Source organism: Mercenaria mercenaria, chromosome 1, assembly GCF_021730395.1.
Source record: "Mercenaria mercenaria strain notata chromosome 1, MADL_Memer_1, whole genome shotgun sequence".
Lineage (NCBI taxonomy): Eukaryota > Metazoa > Mollusca > Bivalvia > Venerida > Veneridae > Mercenaria > Mercenaria mercenaria.
Genome location: NC_069361.1, coordinates 9246873 through 9266273, shown reverse-complemented (window position 1 = coordinate 9266273; position 19401 = coordinate 9246873). Strand labels below are relative to the sequence as shown.

The following is a 19401-nucleotide window of genomic DNA, read 5'->3' as shown; positions in this document are numbered from 1 at the left end:
CTAACTTACCCAGTAAGTATGAAACCATGCTGATGGTCCTTGAACCAAGGCAACCAGCCAACTTACCCAGTTAGTATGAAACCATGCTGATGGTCCTTGAACAAGCTAACTTACCCAGTAAGTATGAAACCATGCTGATGGTCCTTGAACCAAGGCAACCAGCCAACTTGCCCAGTTAGTATAAAACCATTGTGATGGTCCTTGAACAAGGCAACTTATCCAGTCAGTATAAAACCATGCTGATGGTACTTGAACCAGCCAACTTGCCTAGTTAGTATAAAACCATGTTGATGGTCCTTGAACCGGCCAACTTGCCCAGTTAGTATAACACCATGCTGATGGTCCTTGAACAAGCCAACTTACCCAGTTAGTATGAAACCAAGCTGATGGTCCTTGAACCAGCCAACTTGCCTAGTTAGTATAAAATCGTACTGATGGTCCTTGAACAAGCCAACTTACCCAGTTAGTATAAAACCATGCTGATGGTCCTTGAACCAGCCAACTTGCCTAGTAAGTATAAAACTATGCTGATGATCCTTCAACCAGTCAGCTTCTTCTTTTTTTTGTAAAAATGAAGTCTCTGTAATTGTTGTTTAAATTTGGGTTATAGAAAACTGTGAAGATCTTCTGCAGTCAAAGTTGATTTTACAGAAATGATAGCTAGCTGCCATTAAACTGAAAAAGTATAGTTTTCAGCAGATGTGTGATACTGATACTGCCATATGGTTAAATGTTTTACTTATGGAATTCTTGTTGTTGACTACTTGCTGCCAATAAGGTACACAGTACAGGTTGATCAGATATTGTATCTTGTCTTTTTGACCCAACTTTCTGTAAAGGGGAACAATGCAATAGAATATCTATTATGACAAGAAAAATGGCAGGAGACATTGCTGGAATATTTTACGCCCTTCCGAGACCTATTGGATTAGGTTTGGGATGACAAATTTCTGGGTTATATCAAGTGTTATATGGACACGATGGAGCGCAGTGCCATCATGGTTTGACTGATCAATATGCACAATATTTTGACAAGGCAAAAGATTGGGCGGGATTGTTGCGGGTCTCATTTACTCTATATTGATCGTTCTGTTCAGTCAAACATTGATTTCTCCTGTACAGTCTTTGATGTCTGAGATATAATGTAAAATTTGATGTTCTGCAGTGTATGAAAAAAAACTTGTGGGATCTAGACAGAGAGACTCTCACACAGAATGATACACTGGCTAAGATTTGGAATTGTCTGAACATGATAGAATTGAGAATCTATATATGGTGCCCAGTAGATTAAGACATTTCCTTGTTATTTATATGATTACGGGCTCGTTTGAACTTTGTGAATGACTGATGGGGGTTTTTCATTCCATTGTAGGTCTGCCAAAAAGAACTGGATGAATGACTGATGCAGTTTGAAACAATTCTAAAATCTAACAATCTAAAAAACAATGTGCATTTGGCATTATCATTAAAAATTCTGGATAATGCCTAAACATTAGCTTCTTCTGTCTTATAGAGGAGCCATTACTATTATAATTTTAGAATTTTACATAGTGGTATAAATATAATTACAACGATTACCTATTTGTATTCCAAAAGTAACTGACAACTTCAGTATATAGGAGAGAAATAAAGATTGAAGGGGTATAATTTTACAATATTTTTCATATTTAATGCAGTAACAGAATGCTCATTTGAAATATCTCTGTTCCATGAAATTGCATCAAAATAATGAAAATTTAGAGAATACTACCAACTTTATGATAGAAGTCTTAAATTCTTTTCCAAGGATTTCGTGGAATATGCCTGCGGAGAGCACTTTAATACCCACTTATAAAAATTAGAGATATGATTAATTGGAATATTTCCTCCATGCTATTAGTGTAGACAGATAACTCACCGAATTATTGGCATAAAAAATATGTTTTATCAGGGAAAATATTCAAAACATTATGGATACATGCAAGATTATCGCTAATTCCTGATCAACTGCAAGCAAGGATAGCGTGTGATTTATTTTCACCTTATAATGCAAATAGTAATGGGATATGATGAAATCATGCAAAGTAGAGTTTTATATTGGCAGTCACCACAAAATAGATGCTGATTTATATGATAAAAGGCATGTTCTGTTACATCAACGATGAAAGGATCTTTGAGAAAATGCAAAACATGTAACCATATCGCATACTAAAGTTTTCAATGCTGCTTTCATTGGTGATATGTTTGCAGTTTATCTGTCTGATACCTGCTCTTTTTCTGTCAGTTTTGTTTGATATTGCACAATAAATATGTTTCTAGATGTGTGAGTAATCTAGTGGAGTATTGTCAGAACTCGAGAAGTTGGATAGTATTTGTGTTGTATTAATATGCTTAGTGTTCTGTTAATAAGGTAGTAACAAATCAAACATTGTTGTATACTTACACATTATGGTACACGGCACAAAAAATTATACAAATTAAGATGATATTGAAAGCTTGATGAGAGTGGCGGTCTTTTACAGTTGTGAAGGAAGATGTATCTTTCACTTACCTGCAGAATTTTGTAGAATGAAATATCTTTCAGTGACCTGTAGAGTTGTGTAGGAAGAAATATTTGTCACAGAACTGTAGAGTTGTGTAGGAAGAAGTATCTTTTACCTTCCTGCAGAGATATCGTTCTGGGATCTGCAGACTTGTGTAGGATGAATATCTTCTATGGGTTATTTCTCACCAACCTGCAGAGTTGTGTAAGAAAATGTATCTTTCACCTGCAGAGTTGTGTAGGAAGAAATATTTGTCACAGACCTGTAGAGTTGTGTAGGAAGAAATATTTGTCACAGACCTGTAGAGTTGTGTAGGAAGAAATATCTTTCACAAACCTGCAGAGTTGTGCGAACAGTAGAGGATTATACTGAAAAAAAATGTTGATGAAATGAGTCCACAGCAAGGATGTTATAAATGTAAACATGAACATCCAGCAGATTACTTCATACCTTTGAGTGTAAGCCAACTAAAACAATTTTGAATACATTTCTAACTGTACAAATTAATTTAGATTTTTATATTAGCAGTGTTATTGTTGGAGGTTTTGTCCCTAACAGGTGTGTCAATTGAAACATCACTGTATTAACTGTATTTCATTTTATACTTGCAGAACGTCAGCCTATTGAAGCAATGTTCCAGGGAGCCCAGTATTTAACTTACGACCTCACACGGCGTGGTGACTCCTTCTTCAGCAGTAATGATGAACTGAGAATGCACTTCAAGACAACACAGATGAGTGGCCTCCTCTTTTACACAGGTATAACAATACTCCATTTAACTGTCCAGTGACATCTCATCAGCTAAAAAGCAGCTAATAATCCAATCATAAAAGTCTATGTCCGAAGCATTTGTTCATTGCTTTAATTAAATCAAAGGTCAAGTGATAAAGTAATTGTTGTGTTTATTAGGCTGCATACATGACATGTGACTTGTCTTCTGCTTGTAAGGGTGGCCAAAAACATGGGATATCAAATATACAACTCAAAGCCTTTAAAGGCATGTGGCCACCACAACATTCACTGAAATTCTAAGGAAAATACTGAAATACCAAACAGCACGTTCTAATGAACCATAACCAGCAGAGATATTGCTTGCCATTTTCTCTATAGTTGTCTAACTTAAAAAAATTCCCTGAAATAGAGATTTTCATCTAGAGATGAAGATGATATATTGGAATCCTGGGTACATTTTCATGCACATTTTTACAAGAACTTCATACCATTCTTTCTTTCTTAATATCAAACATCATCTTTAAGTTTCTGACCTGAAAAACAAAAAAGTCAGCGTCCCGATTAGGGTAAGACTTTGTATATAAGCTGGCATCTCAGTAACCACTTGTGGGAATGGATTTAAACTTAATGCACTTAATTAATTTGATAAACTGACTTATATGGCACAGGTTTGCTTTTTAACAAAATTATGCCCTTATTTTGTCTTAGCAATTTTTGGTTAAGTTTTTGTAAGTAAGCAGGTATTTCAGTACCAACAAATGGATTGAAATTTCACACACATTCATTGAAATAATCTGCCATGCAGTGCACAGGTTCCATAAATCTACTTTGCATGGTAAAATTTTACCAATTAAATGATGCACCTTGTTCAACGTAGCTGTTAGTGTATAAGCTCTGTACTTACTAATGGGAATGGATTGACCCTTACACAGTTGTCCACTGTGATGAACGAACATAATATTTTACAGGTTCTATAACTTTACTTTGCGTTTTACAAAGTATGCTCCTTTTTAGCTTGACTATTCTAAGAATAGTAGAGCTATTGGACTCGCCCGTGCGTTGGCGTCCGTGTCACCGACCTGATTTGGTTAAGTTTTTGTATGTAAGCTGGTATCTCAGTAACCACTTGCGGGAATGGGTTGAAACTTCACACACTTTTTCACTGTGATAAAATGATTTACATTGCACAGGTTCCATAACTCTGTTTTTCTTTTTTACAAAATTATGCCCCTTTTTCGACTTAGAAAGTTTTTGGTTAAGGTTTTGTATGCAAGCTGGTATCTTAGTACCCACTGATGGGAATGGATTGAAACTTCACACACTTGTTCACTGTCATCATCTGACATGCACTGTACAGGTCCCATAACTCTACTTTGCATTTTTTCAAAATTATGCCCCTTTTTCACTTAGAAGTTTTTGGTTAAGTTTTTGTATGTAAGCTGGTATCCCAGTATCCACTTATTAAATAGGAATGGATTGAAACTTCACACACTTGTCCACCCTCATGGGCTGATAAACAATATGCAGCTTCCATAACCCTTTTTCCCATTTTGACAAAATTATGCCCCTTTTTGGACTTTTGTATTTGTTCAATTGACAAGGCTGTTGAATAGTCGAGCGTTGCTGTCTTCCGGCAGCTCTTGTTCGACTTCTATTCATTCAATTAAGTTTCTTTTGTGACAAGGCTGTTGAACAGTCAAGCATTGCTGTCCTCTGACAGACTTTGTTCCTTTTTGAATGGTTCACTATTTGATCTGTTTCAGGGGAAGACAATGATTATATGACAGTTTCTCTGAAGAATGGAGCCATCCATGTTGATATCAATCTGGGGTCTGGACCATTCAACAAGAGGGTAGACATGGGTGGGTACAAGCTGGATGATGGTCAGTGGCATGAGATTGTCATAACCAGGAACTCGAGACAGGTAGGTTACTATGGTTATACACTATATGTTGTCCCTGTGACAGTAAGATTTATGAATGTACACATCTATTTTTCATAAGAATAGTTGTCTTTTCCTATGATGCATCTGATGAAATCTTCTGGAGGAATCCTGCTAAATATAGATTTCATTAAGAAGGATTTAAGATTGGTTGAGCAGGTGTATGTTACAATACGATATTCTTAAGTCTGTTATTACAGGTAATTGATACATATTGCTAACTAATGAGATAACATTTCCTCATATTAGTGTATAGCTAGAAAATAAATGCTCTGAAAAGAGATTTTTAGGTACAATAAATTTTCTTACAATGGATAATTACATTCAAACTTCGTTTCAAGGACATTTTAGAAGTTATTTTGTCCTGACCAATCCTGTCCTGTCCTTTCCCCCCTACTTGTTTTTCCTGAACTATTTCTTCCTTCTAATCTGCTCTTAGCTTTAGAGTTATAAAACTAGAACACTTCTGTCATTGATTAAATGAAATAATAAGTAGATAACCTTACATGACTGTTAGTGCTAAAACCATTCAGTTTCTTCTCCAGTTGTTTTGCACTTCCTAGATTTCTTGTACAGTAGTGGTGGGATTTGCCCTAAACTTAGTACAATGATAATGTTCTTTTTTACATTCTAATCCTCATTTGCCTTGATAATTGTACTACCGCACCCACAAAAAACATTTTATATTTTGTTTTTTTCCCCTAAAACAATAGAAAATATAAAAAGAAAAAATATATAACAAGTTACACTCACAAAATTTTCATATGAAGTTTAATCTGTAACCGATAAAATTGAGTGCACTTGAAAAGCAAGTTTCATTTTTTTCTGTTATTTTTGGTTTATCGCAGAAATGTTTATTTCATTATAGATATACTCGAATCTATTGGGATTTATTAGTTTTGAAGGGATTAAAATATTTTATTTAGTTTTGAGTAGTTATTAAGTGCAGGAATGTGTACTTTTGGCTGTTCATATGAAAATGTTTTTGTAGACAAGACCAAAATAGATATTTATTTCCTGAAAATGGAAGTACATAAAGTCTGTGTGATTTTTTTCTGCAAACAGAGTTTGAAATTTAATTCATCTTGTATTATTTTGTTACCCTTTGTCTTCATAGACAACAATTTAAGTAGAGCCATTAAATTTTCATTTGTATATTTAAGGTCCCCAGGTTGAGATGAAAAAATATAAAAAAAACTATTAGGTATATTTTAATTGTTAAGTTAAATGTCCAATGAGTGATTCAAAAGTGGGTTTTTTTTTTTTTAATTAAGATGTTAGTGGCACATTTTATCCTTGTAGAATATTATTCGAGCTCTTTCTGAAAAAAGAACCTAAGATTTGACATAAGATGCTATAACATCAAAAATAACAAGTGAGAAAGTACCTCCTTTAGGAAGAATATTTCAGTGGTGTCTTCATAAACAGCTCTAATAATACCATCAAATGTCAGCGGGATTATAAATAAGCTGCAAGTTTGGCATTATTCACACCATGAGATTGTTTTTTATGAAAATTTATGATTTTGATATGCATCAGTCTGTCTACACTGACTTTTGGGCATTAAAGTATGCGTTTTTTTTTTTTAAGAGATGCTTGCTCATAAATATGGCTGAATCGATGGGAGAAAAACATGAATAGAGGATTAAGAATCAGCTTGTAAAGTGTGCGTTATAAACTTCCTCTTACATTGGTTGTCAAAATTTTTTAATTGCGGCCAGTAATAAATAATAATAACAGAGTAAATTTCAAAACCAAAAGATGGTCATAGCCGAATGTTACATGAAATGAAAGTTCTAATTTTTATAACTTTTAAGAAATTATGTAGAGAACATTTTGATGTAAAAGGTGATGACATCTGTTCACACTTATATGATAAGCAAGTTTTTTCAAGGAAATGAAATATATTTATTGAATCTATTATCTTATAATTACCAGGTACTCCTTTTGTTATAACGCACAATTATGAGAAAAATCTTGTTATGACAAAAAAAGATCTCACTATTATGAAAAAAAAATCATTTCATGATAACAAGAAAAGAGCTCAAAATGAGAAAATATCTCATAGTTACGACAAAATATCTCTTATTTATGAGATAATCATCTCATAATAATGAGAAAAGATTTTGATTTAATGAGAAAATGTAGATGTCCCCTCTGGCTTTTTGGTCAGTAAGTCAAAGGTCAAGGTTACAGGGGCCACAACGTTGGAAATGGTTTCTAATCAAGTAATATAGAAAATTTATTCTGGGTTAGAATGTTGAAGCTCAAGGTCACAGGACTTGGAGCTTAGAAATTGGTTGCCAGTCAATAACTTGAGAACCATCAGACCTACAACCGTCAAACTTTTTATGTTAAATTGGCTAGGGAGTAGATGATCTCTTTTATTTTTAGGTCAATAGTTTAAGGGTTCAGGTCACAAAGGCCTGAACTTTAAAAACAGTTTCAGCTAAATAACTTCAGAACTATTTGAATTAGATCCTTAAGACTTTATACGGCCATTGGTCTTCGTGAATAGATAGCGTTCTACCCAGGATAAAAAATGGTCACATGTCCCCTTGGTAAGAATTTTCAAAATGTTGGGGCAACAACTTTTGACAGTCATTGAAAGAATTAGTAATATTACTACAATTGAAGTCTATATTGTTGTCCAACTATTGATACTCTTTAGACCAACTCTACTAAAATTTGGAGTCACTTTTCTTTTTGGCTTCATCTGAATTTTCTGCACCCTCAGTGGTTTGATTTTGTGACGCATTTTCAGTTTTGGTGACAATTAATGTGGAACAGTTGACAGATTATAAGCAGTTAACGGGCTCACTTTCAATTTCACCTGCCGAGACAGTGGGTGGAGAATGGTTAAGAACATCAGGTTTTGTGTGGTCTATGGGGCTTTAGGGCTTTTAAGGAAGCCATATGAAGTACTAGTCCGTTAATCATTAGTTGGAATGTTTTTGTTGTTTGTAGATGCAGAAACGTAGCTTAAAATTGTTCACTGTTTGATCGCTTGTGGATCAAGTGGGAAACTCTTCTGTGCAGAGGCAGAAGAAAAATGAACGATTCATAGTCAGTTCCAGTCATGCCACACGCACATTCATCCTCAGCATTTTAGTAACACAACAACTGATGCTTCTAGACCAATTTTGGTGCAACATTCATGATTTTTACGTGAGAATCCCGCGATATCAGTGCCATGGCAGAACCCTGATAGATGATCCAGATTTTGGGTTGGAAGGTCAGGGTCACAGGGGTTTGAATGTGTCTTGTAATAACAAGATGATTTTCTCCAAATTATGAGATACTGTTCTTGTAATTGTGAGATATTTTCTTGTGAATATTGAGATTTTCTGATAATTACACAGTCTTTTCTTGTAATTTCAAGGTATTTTCTTGACATTGTGAGGTCTTTTATCATTATTTCAAATCTTTTTTTAAAATTACGAGACTTTTATTAGTAAGTATTAGTAAGTATAGGATAATAGATTCAGTAAATGTTTTTCATTTGACACAACTCTTCTTTCATATTTAACTGTACAATTAATATTGTTAAACAAGTAACCAGGCCTTTTACTAGTTTGTTTCACTGATCCAAGTAATGCGGTAGATTAGTATAATACTACGCTAATTGGGCAACCCTCTGTAAATAAAAACTTTACTTACTTATTTACCGGCATTTAAAGATATTACTTCATTTCTGTTTTACAATCTCTCTCTTTTTCTGTACCAAGAACATTATAGGATCAGTACCCAGAGATAGGCATCTGAGCTTTAGTAATTCTGCTTTGTATATCTCTTTTTAAAAGTTCAATATTTCCAACTGCAATAATGGATGTGTTTTAAATTAATTTGGATGCTAATGGATTTTGCATGTCAAAATAAACTCGAAATTGCACAGTTTTATAATGCTGTTAGAGAGATGATTTTGCTCATTTCACAGTTTTATTGGGTTAGCATGATACTGTTTAAGACAATTTTATTTTTAATTTCAATTTTAGAATGCACAATTTTAAATAGACCATGAATGTGACACATTTATTATAGAGGATATACATTTATATTTTCTTCATTCATCTCAGAATGTATGCCCACTTTGTTTTCTAAGACAATGTGACCTCAGCACAAGTGGGTAAGTGTATAAATGTATTAAAGAAAGGCTTATCTGCTCCCTGTGCTGAGGTAACAAACTGTCATATTCATATGCTCCAACAGTGCTAGATAGGCTAGGTGGAAGCACATAAACACAATACAGGTTCACACACTGTGCCAGAATATGTTACTGGCAGTAACTGTGTGCTATCCTACAATATTAGGGCCATAGTTGTTTTGCCCTTCACCCTGTAGATCAGTAAGATGCAATGATAAGATGTAATGGTGTGAAAACACAGTGCAGAGATGTGATAAGAGTGATACTATAAAGTCTTGATACTGCACTTCGCATTCTGTTTTAATTTTTTTAATCATGTTATCATGGCATCACCCTTCCAATGTAAGGGCCAACAGTGTGATGTGTGATGTTAAGATTGCACTTTTTCTTAAAAATATCGTAAGTTTGCCCTTTAAGTCCCAGATCATATTGCAGTATTGTTATTGGGTCTTCAAAATGTATCTTCGCGTCTTCGAATTGAATTATTGCAATTTTGCCCTTATCAGTCTACAGTGCAAATGGACAAAACAACGATGGCCCAGATGGAATACCATGCTATCCAGTATAAAACATGTGCACACTGTCTTAACAGTAAAAGTCATCTTGACACAAAACTATTATATTTTACACAAGTTTTTACCTGGTACTCATGAATATTCTGAATATATCCATAAATGAATTCATAGTGATATTCTGTATTGATAAACCAACACATTGCTAAATCCAGATCATATGGTATTCATTAAAGTCAGACATTAGCTCCATGTCTTCAAGTTGTAGGTTTAATTCTTGTATCTGTCACTGTCACATTTTCATTGTTCTAATGTTTCATCTTTGCAGACACTGCAAGTAATATTTCTGGTACAGCCAGCCAAACAAGTTTAATTCTTATATTTGCAAAAGAAATCATAAAATGTTTTCTTTTATCTACAAAATAACATAAATTGTGAAGTTTGTTGGACAAAAATTATGTAAGATAATTACATAAACAATACTCTACTGTGTTATCTGTTAACTTACTGGTCATTTTAGTTCTATAAATATTTTTCTGATAACAAATTACTTGAAATAATGAAAACACCTGAGCATATTGGTGAAAATTTATGAATGTCAGGTAAATACTTATGCACAGTATCTTTCATTCATTTAACATCATAATAGTTTTATGTCAAGATGAGTTTGTTCAGATGTTGGTGTCACAAAGGTGTGGTCACTGCAACATTGTGCAGGAATTTAAGTCTTTGATTTGATGACATGACTTCTCCAGAATGATCTAAAATGCATGTATCAAATGATAACACTCTTGTACTTCACACAGTGGAAAAAGGCTTGCTTACAACATTATGTGTAGGTTTTCAAGATGCAGTGTTTATTATAAAAAAAGAAACTGATAGGTTAACTCACACTTCATTTAGACCTAATCCATCTTTTTATTCATTGTCATTATTCTCCAGTTTTTCTACTTCAGTTATATTTTTGCTTCCTAAAATGTCTCCAGTTTCTTAATTCGCTTTAACTGTTTATTACTGTTAATCTGACAGCCTTCACATTATCTTGTACAGCCTGAAGCACTGGTATTTATATATAAAACAACAAAACACTTGGAGAAAAGATCTTGCAACTTTATGTAAAAGATCTTTCCTTCAGTTGTGCAATGCAGAAATCATCTTGAATATTCTAAATTGTATTATCACTTTAAATTGCTAATATTTATACTTTCAAAAGGGAAGCATATTGTAATGGCACTGTTCATTAGCATGTAAGTTTGTTTTTCAGTCGATATGAAACACTTGGTTTCTTACCTGTAACTTTTAAGCAAGACGTTTATGGTCACAGGCAAGAGTTAGGCATGTACCTTGAAGGTTAAAACCACAGGCAAGAACATTCCTGTTAGGGAGCATTTGTTTATTATCTCTCGTTAAAGGCAGAGGTATTATGTTTTTGGCATTGTCTGTCCAGATGTTCATCAGTCCGTCTGTGTGTCTGTCCGTCTGAATTAGAAAATGCCTGTAATGCAAAAGGTGTTTCAGCTAGAATCACCAAACCTCACATAACTATTAATTAGCACATGGCCCTTGCTTGCATTTAGTATTGTCTCCCTTGACCCAGTAAAAGCAGAGTTTTCCCCCTTGATTTGGTAAAAAATAATTAGTAAAAGAGTAAAAGTATTTTAGCTAGAATCACCAAACCTCACATAAATATGATTTTGCTCATGTAATATATTATCCCCCTTGATCTAGTGAAAGCAGAGTTTTTTTCTCTTCCTTGATTTGATAAATAAATATGAAAATCCTTATAATTCAGAAAGTATTTTAAGTAGAAGTGTCAAACATGGCCATTGTTCACTTTTAGTATTATTTCCCTTCACCTAGTAAAAGCAGAGTATTTTTTTTAAAAAATCAGGATTTTTAGCGTATCTAAATATCGTCATGAAACTTTACACAAATGTAGATCTCTACAGGGCAGTGATGCACACACACTTTTATCAGGATCACTTCAGTGACTGGAATTATTGCCCTTTGATTGTTTTACCAACCATATAGATCACTAAAGGGTGATTGTGCTTGCACATCATCAGAATATCTTCATTAACTGCACAACTAATGCCCTTTAATTGTTTCGAAATTATAAATTCTCCCAAAACATCTCATGAAACTTAATACAAATACAAATCATTACACACAAATTTTGTCAGGATCTCTTCAGTATATGCAAAGTTGTTGCCCTTTAATTGTGATATATATCCTCTCATTCATAAAACAACATAATTTATTTGGCGATGGATATAAATTCACTAAATTTGCTTGTTTTACTTAAAGCTCTGTGATTCCAGCAAGTGTAAAAGTTTTCATCTCATACCTCATATTTTTATTTTGATGTATAAAATGAAGTGTGAAGCCAAAATATTTAGTTCTGTTTGGCACTGTACTGTTTTGGTGTGCCATAAAACACAAAATCTAATAGATCGATTCAAAATAGTAATACAGCACTCTGTTTTCAGAATCATCAGCACTTATTTAAAATGCAACATTTTGAAAAAAAAGAATGATAAGAAAAGTCGTGACATTCATACAGTCATTTTAGTTTTTTATAGAATATTCAAGATGATTTCAAAATTATGATTTATAGTTTTAGACAAAAACTATACAATAGAAACTTATAAGTGAAATTAGTTTGGAATGTAGAATGATATAAGAGAATGTCACATTAGTTGAGCATATTTACAAGTTTCTGTGTGTTTTTTCTATATTTTCACACTAGCTGACCTACGGCCGTACATTTTGTGATGTAAGTAATAGGTATGATAAGCATGTGGCTTTGACCCAGCATGCATTGCATGTGTTTGCATGATCACAGGCAAAATGCATGAGTTTTATGCTTTGTTATTCTATCAGTTACATGTTTTTTTCTTCCTTTCAACAGAACAAAAAATTATTTCACAGATATCAGTAGCTATTTTGAGACGATTAATGGGTATAGATGCTTGCATGTTCCAACTGTCTTCCCATTTATCCCATCCATAGCTAAGAAGAGAAACAAACTCTCTATAAAGATGTTTGACATTGTTGTGATCTGGCAAGACCCTTTTCTGCAAATTACCCTATTCAGACCTTTTTGCAGTTTGCGTACTTAAAATTGCTGGAGGTATTTTTTGTCAAAAAAAAAAATAATTTTTTTATTTATTGACTTTGTCTTAAGATATAAACAGAAGTCATGTGGGAGCTGAAGACCTATTCTCTGTTCAATGCACATAACTTACAAAAGTCCCTTCGGCTTCATTTGGGTTCAGTAGCTCTTGGTAAGACTCTGAAAAATATATTCTATTTAGTAATATAGTACTAAGCATGCAGCCTGCATGAAATTGAATTTATGTGAGAACTGAAAATGATGGTACCAAAACACATCATCAGCAAAAACGTTTTCATAACAAAAGTACCAAATAGTGAACTGTACTTAAAATTGTTCACAATATTTTATTACCTTTTTGGAGCCCATGTACTTTATCACGGGACTCTTATTATACCCCAAAAATGAAGTTTAGGGGTGTATATAGGAGTGAGCTTGTCCGTTGGTCCGTTGGTTTTCATGGTTGCCAGACAATAACTGGTTGACAGATTTAAATAATTTTTGGTACACAGGTGTGGCATCCTAAAATAAAGTTCAAGTTCAACTTTGAGGTCAGTAGGTCAAAGGTCAAGGTCACAATGACTCGGAACAGTTAAACGGTTTCCTGATGATAACTTGAGACTGCTTGGGCCTAGGATCATAAATTTTGGTACACAGGTGTAACATATAAAATACAGGTCAAGTTTTACTTTGAGGTCTATATGTCAAAGGTCAAGGTCACAGTGACCCGGAACAGTTGATGGTTTCCGGATTAGAATGCTTGGGACTAGGATCATAGATTTTGGTAGACAGGTGTAACATCCTAAAATACAGGTCAAGTTCGACTTAGATCAATAGGGCAAGGGTCAAGGTCACAGTGACCCAGAAAATTTAAATGGTTTCCAGATGATAACTTAAAGCAGCATTCCTCCAGATTTGGCTAAAAAATGATCTTTCTTTCAAATTGAAGTTTTGGTCATATTATGAACATTTAAAATATGAATTTTTATCCTCCGCCGATGAAATCTGGAAAGGGGTATTGAAATGGCGTTGTCCGTCAGTCCGTCCGCAGCCATTTCTCAGTAACTACCTGGTAGAATTTCATGAAACTTGAAATAAACATGAACCAACATACTGCGATGATGCCCGTCAAGTTTTTTTTTTGATTGGTCAATTTCCCTTATAGTTATTGCCCTTGATTTAATGAAAAATGTCCGTCCGCAGCCATTTCTCAATAACTAGCAGGTAGAATTTCATCAAACTTGAAATAGACATGAACCAAGATACTGCGATGATGCCCTTCAAGTTTTTATTTTGATTGGTTAATTTCCTTTAGAGATATTGCCCTTGATTTAATGAAAAATGCACAAAAATGTCTGTCCGCAGCCATTTCTCAGTAACTAGCTGGTAGAATTTCATCAAACTTGAAATAAACATGAGCCAACATACTGCGATGATGCCCGTCAAGTTTTTTTTTTGATTGGTAAATTTCCCTTAGAGTTACTGCCCTTCATTTAATGAAAATTACACGTCTGCAGCCATTTCTCAGTAACAAGTTTTTAGAATTTCATGAAACTTGAAATAAATATGAACCAACATACTTTGATGATGCCCGTCATTTTCTTTTTTTATTGGTCAATTTTCCATACAGTTATTGCTCTTTAATTGTTTAAAAATCCACAGATTTGTACATAGCAAACCAACCAATTGGAAGAATTTCATTAAACTTCTTTCATTCTTTTCTGTGAACATTTATTATAAACTGTGAAGTTGTGTACCCACACCTGGTCGCCACCTTGCCTTGGTCACATTTCGGCGGGGGATACCAATTTATCAAATTTGCTTGTTGTTTCTAAAATACTTTAAAAATTCCAAATCAAGAAAAAAAGATGACCGCGTCGGGAATCGAACCTCGGACCGCCTCGGCAATAAAGACATTTTCCCGTCGTTGTAACCAATAGCGCTATAGCTGAAGTAGTGAATAATAACTTCAAAATATAGATATTTATAATCGAGACAGTTTACCTTGAGTAAAAGCGTGACAAACACTTCTCGATTTTCATCGTAAAAAGTAGTAAAAACAGCAAAGTCTCGTTTGTTTCCGAAACAATAAGTTTGTCAGTAATTAAGTTTTAAAGCCTTCTTAAGAAATATAGCATGTTTTTCAAGATATCTAAAAAAAATAATTTTTATTTGTTGTCGAACGATCTGGAGGCATGTCGCTTTAAGAACGCTTGGGCCTAGGAGCATGAAAGTTGATAGGAAGGTTGGTCATGACCAGCAGATGAACCCTATTGATTTTGAGGTCTGTAGGACAAAGGTCAAGGTCACAGTGACCCAGAACAGTTAACCTGTTTCCAGCCTATAACTTGAGCTATTGACTATTGCTTGGGCCTAGGATCGTGAAAGTTGATAAGAAGGTTGGTCATGACCAGCAGATGCCACCTATAGACTTGCAGTCAGTAGGTCAAAGGTCAAGGTCACAGTGACCTGGAACAGTTAAACCATTTTCGGATGATAACTTGAGAATGCTTGGTCCTAAGGTCAGGAAACTTAATAGGGAGGTTGATCATGACCAGCATATGACCCCTATTGATTTTGAGGTTTGACTTTGACATTGGCTTACTTCTGTGACAAGGCCGTAGTGTGGGGATATAATTCGTCACTCCTGTGACATCTCTAGTTTAAACCAGCTGTACCCCATTTCAAGTGTGATAAAGGTAGAATTAGTTCTATCACAGTTTGTAATTTTGTAGTAATATCTTGCGATCTGCAGTGTAGGTAATTTGAACATACACCATGGTATCTAATGGCCTCCAGTATGGCATTCTGTCTTGCTAAGGGACATACTATCTTGAATTATACCTAGTAAAAGTTGATAAAAAAAAATTGCTAGGGACTATTGTCGTTAAACTTAAAGGTTACTTTGAATGAACTTTTGTAGAGATTTTCAGGTGCCAAAAACAGCCCGTATCCTTAGACACTTATAACTTATTCATTCGTATTTGCAATTTTGGTATGCTAACGCTTCTGTGGAAGTAGCAGTTATTGCCCAGTCAATATATTTGGCCATTTTAATAATAGGTCTTGACCCAGACTTCATACACCTGCCATATCTTGACATGAATACATATCTTACAAATCTGGAAACAAATGAAAATTGCTTTGTACAGGATTCATATGAAGAAATTTGCCAGTTTAAGAACTTTGAAAAGTTAACTCTTGATAAACAAGCATATACATGAGCCAATACATATTGATTATTTTCAAACCATTTAGCTATGAATAGGTTGAAATGACCTTGATTATTTTCGTTTTTATGAATAAGAAGACTGTCTCTAGAGTCACAGTCAGATTTGCTTACTTGCAGTTTGGTGTGGAAAGTCAATATTTATGTCTCCCCCAGGAGACATATTGTTTTTGCTCGTCCGTCCGTCCGTACGTCACACTTCATTTCCGAGCAATAACTGGAGAACCATTTGACCTAGAACCTTCAAACTACATAGGGTTGTAGGGCTGCTGTAGTAGACGACCCCTATTGTTTTTGGGGTCACTCCGTCAAAGGTCAAGGTCACAGGGGCCTGAACATTGAAAACCATTTCCGATCAATAACTAGAGAACCACTTGACCCAGAATGTTGAAACTTCATAGGATGATTGGCCATGAAGAGTAGATGACCCCTATTGATTTTGGGGTCACTCCGTCAAAGGTCAAGGTCACAGGGGCCTGAACATTGAAAACCATTTCCGATCAATAACTAGAGAAACACTTGACCCAGAATGTTGAAACTTCATAGGATGATTGGTCATGAAGAGTAGATGACCCCTATTGATTTTGGGGTCACTCCGTCAAAGGTCAAGGTCACAGGGGCCTGAACATTGAAAACCATTTCCGATCAATAACTAGAGAACCACTTGACCCAGAATGTTGAAACTTCATAGGATGATTGGTCATGAAGAGTAGATGACCCCTATTGATTTTGGGGTCACTCCATCAAAGGTCAAGGTCACAGGGGCCTGAACATGGAAAACCATTTCTGATCAATAACTAGAGAACCACTTGACCCAGAACGTTGAAACTTCATAGGATGATTGTACATGCAAAGTAGATGACCCCTATCTATTTTGGGGTCACTCCATTAAAGGTCAAGGTCACAGGGGCCTGAACATTGAAAACCATTTCCGGTCAGTAGCTTGAGAACCACTTGACCCAGAATGTTGAAACTTAATAGGATGATTGCTCATGCAGAGTAGATGACCCCTAACAATTTTCGGGTCACTCTGTGAAAGGTCAAGGTCACAGGGGCCTGAACATTGAAAACCATTTCTGGTCAGTAACTTGAGAACCACTTGACCCAGAATGATGAAACTTCATAGGATGATTGGTCATGCAGAGTAGATGACCCCTAACGATTTTAGGGTGACTCTGTTAAAGGTCAAGGCCACAGGGGCCTGAACATCGAAAACCATTTCCCATCAATAACTTGAGAACCTCTCGACCCAGAATGTTGAAACTTCATAGGATGATTGTTCATGCAGAGTAAATGACCCCTATTGTTTTTGGGGTCACTCCGTTAAAGGTCAAGGTCACAGGGGCCTGAACATTGATAACCAGTTCCGATCAATAACTTGAGAACCACTTGACCCAGAATGTTGAAACTTCATAGGATGATTGAACCTGCAGAGTAGATGACCCCTATTGATTTTGGGGTCAGTCTATGAAAGGTCAAGGTCACAGTGGCCTGTTCATGTAAAATCATTTTTTGGAAATAACTTGAGAACCACTTGACCTACAATGTTGAAACATAATAGGATGATTGGACATGCATAGTAGATGACCCCTATTTATTTTGAGGTCACTTGATCAAAGGTCAAGGTCACAGGAGCCTGAACAGTGACTTGAGAACCACTAGGCCAAGAGTGTTGAAATTTAGCGGGATGACTGGACATGCCAAGTAGATGATCCCTACTGCAGCCAACCATCAGTGTCTCTTTGACTTTCGCTCCTGACCCCTATTAACTTCTTGCCTATAGGACTTTGCATTAGGGGAGACATGCGCTTTTTTTACAAAAGCATTTTCTAGTTTGAGTTTATTACCAAATATATTTTAAATTAGTATTGATTCATCCAATGCTATTACTATTTTAAGTGAAATAAGGCCGCTTTGGCATATATTCAAACATAACCTTTAATTTATCTAAAGCCATCAAACTTTGTAGGATGATTGCCTGTTATCCATATTATATCAGGGGTTAAAGGTCAAGGTCATATTGACCTAGAAACTGAAAATGATTTCCACTGAATATCTGAATTACCTTTTAGACTGCAGATGTCAAACTTTATAAGATGGCTATTTGAATCATTAGCTGAGGCCAGAGTGACTTTGATACTGAAAGTGATTTCAGGTCAACAACTAAAGAACACATGAGCTAACTGTCTTCAAACTTCAAGACATTACTGCCTGTCATGAACTGATGTCCTTTAATCTTTATTTGGTCTGTAAGTGAAAGGTCAAGGTCACATTGACATCAAGACTGCAAATGGTTTCTGATCATTAACATGAGAATACTTGGTCCTATGACCTCCAAATTTTGTTTGGTGATTGCCTGGAGTCATCAACACAGTTTCTGAAAACTATATGGAGCTATTTTTGGCCACCACTGCCTTTGCATTTCATAGGATGTATTTAGTGGTGTTGTGGTCAATAGACAGTCCTTTTTGCTGAAGGAACAGTACATCAAAGATCAAGGTGACAGCGATACTTTGGTCGGATATTGCATGTCAATTCACCTTTCAGTATGGGGAGACATGTGAATTTACTAAAAGCAATCTGTAGTCTCAAGTTTGAACATAACAGTAATTATCTAGTATCTTATGGCACCCAATGGAGCATATAGTCATGTGCTATCTTGTGACCCCCAAAATGACATCAGTCTTGCCAAGGGAAGCAATTTGAATAGATGTAATATCTTGTGGCTCATACAATGTACCTAAATCTTGCCAGGGGGATGCTATTTGCACATATATAATATCTTGTTGCATCTGAGATGGCAATCAGTCTTGCCAAGGGAAGTAATTTGGACATACAGAACTACTTATTGATCTTGAAAAAGCTACTGACATCTGTTATTGCATTTTGTATCTCTGCTTGTTCATGTTTATCATGTTTAGCAATATTTTTGCTTCCGTTTGAAGAAGAGAGGTATAATGTTTTGCTCATGTCTATCAGTACGTCCATCTGTCTGTAAATACTTTGGTTTCCTATATCAATTATTAATGCTCTGACCCGTATAAACTTAATATGATCTTTCTTAGTGGTTACAAGATGAACATTCTGCTTCTAAGATCAGTTACTGTAGGTCAAAGGTGAAGGTCACAGTGACCTTTGACCACCTGTGGACTAAAAACATTTTTTTATCAATAGCTAGTGAATTCTTGTACTTAAAGCTATCAAA

General features: G+C 35.1%; 1 protein-coding gene across 5 annotated transcripts in view; it reads left to right on the top strand.

The window, feature by feature from the left end:
• The window catches only part of LOC123524527 (neurexin-1-like), a 201554-nt gene that overhangs the window by 96672 nt on the left and 85481 nt on the right, over positions 1-19401 (top strand). For 4 of the 5 annotated variants that reach the window (XM_053539344.1, XM_053539332.1, XM_053539342.1 and 1 more), the window contains 3 exons: positions 3134-3280; positions 5018-5178; positions 12602-12628. In XM_053539344.1, the coding sequence (XP_053395319.1) occupies positions 3134-3280; positions 5018-5178; positions 12602-12628 (335 nt within the window). The remainder of the gene's footprint in view (positions 1-3133; positions 3281-5017; positions 5179-12601; positions 12629-19401) is intronic. The other variant, XM_053539339.1, reaches the window with a different exon arrangement.